The 10,477-nt window shown below is 34.8% G+C and overlaps 1 protein-coding gene and 1 pseudogene across 1 annotated transcript; one reads left to right on the top strand and one right to left on the bottom strand.

The window, feature by feature from the left end:
• Positions 1 to 206: 206 nt before the first annotated feature.
• Positions 207 to 2,886, bottom strand: LOC116308114 (uncharacterized; annotated as a pseudogene).
• A 357-nt stretch (positions 2,887 to 3,243) lies between these two features.
• On the top strand, positions 3,244 to 6,478 carry LOC148907531 (uncharacterized). Its single transcript, XM_089034775.1, has 4 exons — positions 3,244 to 4,174; positions 4,557 to 4,666; positions 5,167 to 5,336; positions 5,654 to 6,478. Exons 1-4 carry the CDS (start codon positions 3,371 to 3,373, stop codon positions 5,833 to 5,835), a joined length of 1,266 nt encoding a protein of 421 aa, XP_088890901.1. The 5' UTR covers positions 3,244 to 3,370; the 3' UTR covers positions 5,836 to 6,478.
• Positions 6,479 to 10,477: the final 3,999 nt, after the last annotated feature.

Below are 10,477 nucleotides of genomic sequence, written 5' to 3'. Positions count from 1 at the left end.
AGAAATGCGATACAAGACTTCATTGCCTAGAATAACTGAGCTAGAGTACAAACATTAAAAGCATTGCAACATAAATTGTACTAAATACTGCTAAATGACATATATTGACCCTATATGCTGGGGGGGGGGGGGGGGGGGGGGGGGGGGGGAGGGGGGGGGGGGGGACTCTCCTGAAAAGTGGGTAGGGGTATATGCTCAAAAACAAGTTATCCCTTTAAAACTCTAGCAAGCTTTAGAAAAAAATCTTTGTCCTCCTGCCTTTTTCTTTCCTCCCTCTCTTCTTCTTTCCTCTCTCTCTCTCTCCCTTTCCATCTCAAAAAACACTTAAACAGTATTTTCCTGATATTCAATGAATCGGCCAAGGGATTCTTCAATCTTTAACATAACATCCTGTGTGCATGTCCTTTTCTTCTTCTTGGCCTTGTTCTCATCAGATGTCTATCATGAAAGGACAAATGAAAACATGCAATATTAATTGTTTACATTTGAAATAAAGGATTTTTACAAGCAAAATATTTTATTAAACTTCCATCTGATCACAGTTAAAATTACGGTACACGTTTCTGCGAATAAGAGACTCCACAGTTAATAAGTATTTATAATAGTCTAATGTTATCAAAAGAAGAAATGTCCATGTATTGTCTACAACCTTTTCTGTGGTTATTATGCTTATTGCAAAACAACATGAGCTTTTAAGCACCGAGTGACGACAACATTATTTACAACAATCGACACATTCAAACTTTATATCTAAATTTTAAGCATACGGTTGCGATGTAATTTACTATCATTTTACAAAACAAATGTTGTCATTTCAAACTTTTTAATATTATTAAAAGCTTCAGACATTACCTTGAACTTACCTTGCAGCTCTGAGCAGCTGTACTCTCTCTGTACTCTCGAAGGCATATTAAATTTTTCGAAAGCATTCTCGTAAAATAGCTTTTAAAAGAACTCAAAACCAAGCACGGAAAAACCTACATAATTTACCTTTCTCGTTAGCTATCCATACACTCCCTCCGAGTATTTGAATGCTATTTTAGCGAAGTTTTTTAGTTTGCATGCCTCGTATGAAAACAAATATGGTGCCGATATATGTCACATTACATAATGTCATGTGTGCTTGTCATGTGATAATATAAAAAGAAAGAAAGAAAGGTATACAGTACAAACACTTATCACTGACTCGCTTTGCACCTTTCTTGAGCTCTAGATATTCTGCGTCAGATTGTTCTGTGCCTTCTTCATCTGCTCATTCAGCTTCACTATCGCCGTGATCGTCTTCAGCAACATCTTTAACGACTTTAGTTGAATTTAGAACCATCAACGGTCGTGTGGCTGGCTTGTCCGAGAGAACACTGTCTAGTTCCTCGAAGTAAGGAGGTTTTTTGGGGGTTGCTGTGCCAGATTTCCCCTCCTGGTCTTTGTATGCTCTGTACACGGACACCAGTGTGTGTATTCGGTTTTTGCAAGCCTCAAACTCCCTATCTCCATATCCTGACGCTTTTATGTAGTTACTTATCTCTACCCATATCGACTTTTTCCTTGTACATTCTTTCAGCCTTTCCTGAATGTTCTCTCCTCCCCCACTTCTCCAACAACAAAATCGTCTCTTCCTTTTCCCACGTCCTTCCTCTCTTCCTCTCGCCATCTTTGTTAGACACCTTTTAAACTTACGTCACTGAGGTAGTTTAGTTAAACGCGATTTAACCTTGTTTAACGCATACGCGCGCACAATGTGAACGAGTCAAAATTAGACCAGTTTTATCAAACAATTTTTTAAAACGTTTAAGGTTCTGGTGTGAACGGGGTATATTTAAAGACGAGGAGGTATTGGCAAAAGCAGTTCCTTTGTCAACTCGTTACAAGAATAAAATGGCGCTTAATGTATTTGAAGCATGGCGAGCTGCGAGAGAAAATAAAATTGAGGATTTGGAGAGCACGGCTTTTCAAATAAAATTGGAACATGACAATCATGACGTCATCGTATTCGAAAACTTCCGGATACGAAATGTTCTCCGTCAGTCCACACTAATACGGCTAGCCGGCGTTTTCAAATTGCTCCACTCTGGAGACCGTATTGGAAAAGTTCCGTTTTCGGTGAAGAATTGTTCCGGATTCGCCCGGACTAGTGTGGACGGAAGGCATAACCGGATAAATAAAGTTGCGGATTCAAATTTATCCGCCAACCAAGAAGACCAAAAAAGATGGTAAGTAAAGAAATTACTTATATAACGTAAATCCTCTAGATATAGTTATAGAAATTCAGACTCGCTTACTTTTAATTATTTCTTTATTATTTTAAGAGCAAAAAGCATCAGAGAAGGAACAGAAAACAGCTTTGTCCCAAAGTTCCACTACTAAGCGCAAAGGCAGAAAAGAAAGAGAAACAAAAACAAAAAAACAAAATATAGTGCACGAGCTTCAAGAAAAGCATGAAGACAAATGGTCAATTGAAGAGTACAGATTATGGGCTGAAGCCCTCGTAAGATAATACGATGTGCTGAGCTTGATAATTTTGAAATTCATATTCATTATTTCTGTTACATATATAGACTTTTTTGGTTGTTTTTGATTTACCACCAGATGACTGGAAGACAAGAAAAAGGCACTTTCAGCCAACCCAACTATCCTGTTTTTTAGAGGACAAATATCATCAAAAGAAAGAAAATCGGAATTAAGTATTGCCTTAACCGAGGCAGCCAAAATTTTCCCTCAAGGCTCCTCTAACATAGAGCAATTGCAAGTAAGTGAATTTCTCTCTCTCCCTTTTATTTATTTATTAGTTGTTTTTGTCTTATTGTTTTTACAGAAACAAAGTAAAAGAACAGAACCTTTGCAGCAAAAGAAATGCTTGGCAGATCTATGGTGGCCTAGGGCTGCCATAGTAATTTTGTAAATAAACAATTGATTTTTTGAAAAACTATGCTTTTTTCTTTTCTTTCTTTCTTTCTTTTTCTCTTTTTGCAAGTTTTCCGTTTTTTGTTGATTTTTTTTTTGGAAAACTGTGCTTTTTTTCGTTTCTTTCTTTCTTTAATTTCTTTCTCCTTTTTTTTAATTTCAGTTTTTCCAATTTTCTTTTTTTTAAATGCTCTTTTTTTCTATCTTTTTTTTTTTCTTTTCTTTTCTTTTCTTTATTTCTTAATTTGGTGAGAACTCTTAAGCTTTCTTTCATTTCTCTTTCTCTTCACTATTTTTTTTCCCCTTTTATTTTGATTTCTTTCCTTTTTAATGGTAGGTTATTTTTTTCGTTGTAAATTAAACTAAAAACAAACAAACAAAAAAAACAAAAAAAAAACAAACAAATAATAATTTAAAAAAAACAACAAAAAAAAACCACGCCATTGGCCTAGAGCTGCCATAGACCAGAATGCAATTCGACAAGGATTATCCTTTTAGCGCGAAAAACGAAAGTGTAAACATGGCGGCGGTAAGGATCAAAAATGATCAGTGGAAAGAAGATGAACTTCTGAAAGAAGCATTGAAACGTTACGTCGAAGAGGGCTTGCATCGCGAGGAGATCCTAGATTATGTTTTGAGGGATTTTGGCGAGTATGCTTGGAGCATAAGGACACTTGACAGAAGGCTTAATCACTTTGAAATCAGTTATACTGATCGCACGGTAACCATAGACGAGATCCAAAGTGCAGTTAAAAACGAAATGCAAGGGCCAGGGAAATTACTAGGATATCGAGCACTACAGAAAAAAATCAGACTAGTTTATGGCTTGAAGGTACCAAGGGATGTTGTATATGCCGTTATGTATGATGTAGACTCTGATGCTTTGGAGAGAAGAGCTCCTCAGTTCAAGAAGAAGAAAGCAAAAGGCCATTTTACGTTGCCAGGGCCCAACCATGTGCACTCCCTCGATGGCCATGACAAACTCATGGGATACCAAAATTGGACATTCCCTATTGCTGTGTACGGCTGTATCGATACATGCAGCAGAAAAGTATTGTGGGTTAAAGTGTGGATCACTAACAGTGATCCACAGCTTATAGGTCGCTTTTACCTTGAGTACTTGTTTAAAACAAGAACAATTGCAAGCAGGCTGAGACTGGATAAAGGCACCGAAACTGGGGTGCTTGCAACAATGCATGCATTTCTAAGACAGAATCATGGTGATATGGATCCAGTTGAAACTGTCATTTATGGGCCTTCAACCTCGAACCAGGTAAAAACTATAATCAAAACTCAATTACAGGTATAAATTTCCACACTTATAACAAACAAACAGTAATATGACACCATATCACACAAAGTAAAATCTTTCTGTTTTCATCAATCCATGCATGCTCTCAGCCACTTCATTAGACCTGCTTTTGCAATGATATTTCCAATAATTGCCAATCAAACAATAGGTTTGGTTGAGATTCCTTTGTCTTGCCCTCCAAATTCAGCTGCATTCCAACGTGCTGCAAAGGGCCTATTGGAGATAGACAACATACACCTAGGATTCATAATTATAATGAAACTTAGGTTTATGCTGTCTATCTCAGCTTTAATTTGTTTGATAGTTATTCCTTTGTTTTCAAAGTTTTAACATCTTGTTACAGATTGAAAGGTGGTGGAGGGAACTCCATGAAAGGCTGGAGATGTTCTTTAAATTCCCTTTGAAGCAGTTGAAAGATCATGGGCATTATGACCCAAATAATGAAAGTCACAGGTATTTCTTGCCTACCACAATATTTAAGCATACAGTGAATGTGTTCAAACTTTAATAATAGTCATCCCAGAAACATTTCATTACAAAAAAAAATCCAGAATTTATAGCACCTCAAATCATGCTGTTCTCACGATAATAATTTTTGTAAAATAATGTTGTCAACCCTGGTAAACTCTTTGCGTTTTTCATTTATTTAGTGCAATATAACTTCTAAGCCACTCACTAATTATAATTTATTAGGAAAGATGAAGTATCACATACCTAGATTGTGGTTGAAATATAATAATAAGCTTGATATAAAAAATGAAAATATGGCATATTTTCTTCTGAAGAATTGCAACAAAGAAATTGTTCAGAAGGTTGAAAAATAAATAAGTATTAATGCATCTTAAAAGTTATACCCAAGTAATAAACTGTTCACTTTAGTAAAAATATATAATAGGAATATAATTTTGGACTTTTTGGCTTGTGTGTTGAATAACCTACTTGTTTTGTTTAAGGCATCTCCTTGCTTATCTTATGATACCCATAATGCAAAAGGAAATCAACACATTTGTTGATACAGTTTGGAACAGTCACAGGATCCGTGGTCAAAAAACCACTTACCTTCCAGATGGAGTACCAAATCACATTCATGACTTTCCAGAAAAGTATGGGCTTCAAGAATGTGGTATGATAAATTTATAATTCAGTCAAATATGATGCAGTTATCATATGAATTCTCTCAACTTACTTGCCCAATTTTTAGACATTTTTGTTTATTAGAGTTGGAGGTTGCTCACAAGAGTATTATTTTTGAGACAAGTCATACATATTGTAAAAAGATCTTATAAACATGATCTTTTAAATTATTTTTGTTATTGTCATTAATGATGATGATTATTATTATGGTTATTTATGACCAAAATGAGAAACATTTGTGTGCTAGGAATATACCAACAAATTTACAGTTAAGATAATGAAATCAATGTTCTTTGTCATTTCAAGGATTGAAAGTTACTGAGCAACAACTGGAAGAGGTTGCTGATCTTTCAGATGTGTTGACTGACAACGACGACTATTTGCCACCAGGTTTAAGGGTTAAGTGTGAACAAATAATAGACCCACTAGAAATTGATGTCTCTGACATTGCCCATGCATTTCGATATCTCAAGGATAATGTAGTTTGATTTGTTAAAGCATCTAAATACAGGGGTGTTCAGGGGGAAGGGGGTTATATGGCATGAATCACCAAGGCCAAAATTAAACTTATATTTCCCGAATTAGGAAAAAAGAAAATAATGAAAAGGTATTTCAAAAAACTATTTAAAACTATTCAACGGTACTTTACCTTGTTTGTCATGCTGTCGATCATTACGACATTAGCCAGCAATTTCTCAAGGCTGACAAATTATCTTTTTCAAAATATTTTAAAATTTCAAGGGCTAACTAATTGGTAGAATAGCAAGAATAACTCACAGATTTATGAAAATTTGACAATTACTTTTATTTAGCTTTCCAAAGGATGAGTGAATCACAACTCATGAGGATTTATTTTGCAAATCATTGGATCACAAAAAATTATAATGTACAATAATGGTTCATAAACAAAACCCTGGACAACCCTGTAAATAGTTAGTAGTTTACTATTCGGTGCAACTGCTCAGCTCTGCTGTACACCAAATGGAAATTAATTTTGCAAGTTCAAATAAAAATCGTAGGACATTCTGGTAGTTGTATAGTCAAATAAAATGTCCTACACTGTATTTCACTCAAGACTAGACTAGGCAACAGTTGATATGTATTCTGCATTTATTAATCTAAAAAGTTCAGTACATCATCATTGCACTTGTATAATGTATTTTCAACTACGATCCTTCAAGCTTTAAATCAAAAATTTAATTTTTTAATCTTTTATTATTCAATAACTGCAACAAATGAATATAAACATATCTTCATCAACAAGAAATCTGTTAATATCAAGATAACAATTATTTCTAAAACAGTTACATTTTGCCTTCTTCAACCTTGTGCTGCTACTATAACCAGGATCACTTGAACAAGATGAATCCAACAAGACTGACAAGGTACTGTAGATGCAGAAAAACCAGACAGTGATAAAACTGATAACAGCAGTTGCCAAATCACCATTTTCCATACATTAGTTCACTGGCCAAATACAAGGCACTCAATCAAGACTTCAAGGTGATTTCTAAGGATATGCAAATTTGTAGCTTGCAGCCTCAACAAAATGCTCTGTTCTTGACTGGTGAACCATTCTATGGAAAATGATGAATCACATTATCATGTCTCCAAGGTCTTCTATCAATGTGCTCAATGTGCTCTTTTTCTAAATCATTGTAAGTTCAAACCTCCTAGGAGATTTTTTAACCGACTGTGTGATCATGGTTTACTTTGGCTTTGTGAAGTGGTACTTTTATTCTAGTAAACCTAAAGTGCGGGTGGCCACTGTTGAGTTAAAAGTTGCAAGAATATGATTGCTTAATGAGACTAATTGAAGTGGCCCAAATTATAGTAGCTGCACTGTAAATCCTAATATTACTGTGCATACACACAGTATATCATATATAAAGCCAATACTCCAAAATGCACTATATTGTATTTTTCCTGTTTTCATCTTATATCACCTGTATATTTCTCTGGATCTCAAACTATGTTTCAATTTATTTTTAAGAATATCCCCTGACATAAACAGGCTTGTTACTTTAATGCCATATAGTGCATTCAATCTGCTATAAATTTCTAATAACATATACCTTTTCTGAAAGCTCATAACACAAAATGCATATTTGATATAATATCTAAAAAGCATTTGATTGTTGGAGAAAATATAAAAAAATGAGTTTGAACTTCAAAATCTTGATAATATAACTTTGCTCACCTCATGTCATTTTTGTCTATTCTATTCATTTTTGTACCTTTAAATAGTCATAAGGATGCATGAATAATAAATGAAAATGACAGAACAATAGTAAAACATTTAAAAAGATTGAAATGGAATAATAAATTCAGTATTCCATGAATGGATATGTTAATGAGCTTGTGAGGTAGCTACACTGCATGGATTTAGATGGAGCAAAGCCATGTCTTGTATTTACCATGCTCTAGTACAGAAAGAGAGGCACTGCTGTAAGAGTGCATGAAATTTATCCACGAAATAAAACTTGACACTTATAGTGGAGTGAAAAAGTGCAAGATACAATTGTGACTTAATTAGCTGTCTTTGTGCGAGCAGTGACAATTCTTCTTTGTTGTTAGCCAATTTAGTTAAGAATGTAAAATTTTGCTATTAGGAATTGATTCATGGATGTATGATGCATGCTCTGCTATGCATCTACATCAAATAAGGCCACCAAAACAATTACTTTTTATTACAAATATATTATCCAATTATGACTTTCTCATTTTCTGCTTTAATATAATCATGTGTACTTTCACAATATTGAAAACATTGTGGTACATTTGTTTGGGTGGCTTTGATTAGAATAAGCTGCACTGTAAATGAGCAGTATAATACCTCTTAGTCTGAAAATCTCCTTTGCCTCACGCTTATTTCACAAAAGTGTTGGATCTTGGAACTTATACTCCCAAATAGCAGAGCTAATGCTGGGAGATGTAAAATAATTAATAAGTAATAAATAATCGACAAGTAAATAAAATTAAAATGTACAACAGAATTAAATAAGTTCAAAGTCTTTTCAGATGGTTCGGGGTCTTCATATTCTGGATGCCACGCATTGCCAGTGACTTAAATAAACTTATATTATTTGCTTGAACTGTTTCAGTTGTCAACTTAAGACAAACGAAGTTCTTGAGTGCTAAAAAAAGTATCTATCTCATGGGTCAACATTTGTGAGCTCTTGCAGCCCAGCTAAAAAGCAATACTCATTACACTTGTGCTCAGCAATAAAGTTGGTAATAGCAGCATCTGATAAATTACCTGCACAAAAGAGCAACTCACCATCATCATCACCTTTTGATGTTGACGTAGCTATTTCAGGATCATACATCACATTACCACTGCCTTGCATATCAAGAACCATCATTGACTTTTCAGATTTTTCATACGAATAGTGTGCAAGACACTGTGCTTTCTTACAAAACTCACTGTCTTTATCTACAACAATCTCTCCATTGTTGGTGATAAACTTAATAAATTCTCCCGGGACAAATTCCTCTACTGTGACATTTACAGTTTCTTCTTCGTCAATTGTCCCATAATATATCTCCGTATACTGGATAGGCTGGCCAAATTCTTTAGAGCCCTTGACTTTGTTTGCCAGAGAAACTGCAAAGTTCCTTGCCAAACTATGCATTTGCACTACCTTTTTAGTGTGACAATCCACAGGTTGATTCAACAATCTTAAGTCGTCCAGTGCTTTCGGCAAGTATATTTTTACGACCCACAGTTTGCTGGAATACTTGGAATGTGTCGTAGATGCTTTCATGGCCTTCCTAAAACCCCCAGTTCCCAGTGGCTGTTCTTCAATGGTGAATTCAACAGGCATTGGTTCTTTGGTCCACGACATGTCAGAGATGTTAAATGCGTGGAGTGAAATCAGGCTTGTTCTTTGTTTCTTTACGAGTCTACCAAGCTTCATCATGTCTACGACAGACAAACTCCTAGGATACTCAGTTACCTTTTTTTTAGTTGGGGAAGGTTCACTTTTCGATTTCCTTTGCGTTCTTTTACATGGATCAGGACCGACTTCTTCAGGTTCAGATGAGCTACTGTCCTCAATGTCCTGGTAAGCATGTACCTCAGATGTACCAGCAATGAATCGCACATGGATCAACTTTGTGTTAGGTATTTGAGCTACAGTTGAACAAGATGGCCCTTGCTCGCCTGCAAGAATATCGCAGGTCATTTTAGATGTTAAAATCGGGGCAAAGTGCCTTTCGCACTCTTTCTTGATACCTTCGATAGTAAATTCGTCACCGTCCTGATCGAAAGCTACAAACTCACGAGGACCAATCCGGGAGTACTTCTGGGCCTTACCAGCAACTGTTGCGCTCAGACGCTGTATTACTAGCTCATTTGTTTTTTCCTTCCCCTTAATTGGCTTTTCTTTAATCTTCTGAGCTTTCTTGCTTTTCATTTTATCCTTGAATTTGTTCCAATCCTTCTCAGCCATGTTTACAAGACAACCAGACAACAATCTCTCGCCTCGTGCTTGCAAAGTACGCTGGGATGCATAATCTATACCGAATTGCATTCTGGTCTATGGCAGCTCTAGGCCAATGGCGTGTTTTTTTTTTGTTGCTTTTTTTTAATTATTATTTGTTTGTTTTTTTTTTGTTTTTTTTGTTTGTTTGTTTTTAGTTTAATTTACAACGAAAAAAATAACCTACCATTAAAAAGGAAAGAAATCAAAATAAAAGGGAAAAAAAAATAGTGAAGAGAAAGAGAAATGAAAGAAAGCTTAAGAGTTCTCACCAAATTAAGAAATAAAGAAAAGAAAAGAAAAGAAAAAAAGCACAGTTTTCCAAAAAAAAATCAACAAAAAACGGAAAACTTGCAAAAAGAGAAAAAGAAAGAAAGAAAGAAAAGAAAAAAGCATAGTTTTTCAAAAAATCAATTGTTTATTTAAAATTAAAATGAAATTTAAAAAAAAGAAAGAAATTAAAGAAAGAAAGAAACGAAAAAAAGCACAGTTTTCCAAAAAAAAATCAACAAAAAACGGAAAACTTGCAAAAAGAGAAAAAGAAAGAAAGAAAGAAAAGAAAAAAGCATAGTTTTTCAAAAAATCAATTGTTTATTTACAAAATTACTATGGCAGCCCTAGGCCACCATACAGATCTAAAGGAATT

This window comes from Actinia tenebrosa, unplaced genomic scaffold (genome assembly GCF_029948245.1).
Source record: "Actinia tenebrosa isolate PJP-AT-01 unplaced genomic scaffold, QUT_ActTen_1.0 PGA_scaffold3__52_contigs__length_22856419, whole genome shotgun sequence".
NCBI classification, from domain to species: domain Eukaryota; kingdom Metazoa; phylum Cnidaria; class Anthozoa; order Actiniaria; family Actiniidae; genus Actinia; species Actinia tenebrosa.
This window is presented reverse-complemented; position numbering and strand designations above follow the sequence as displayed.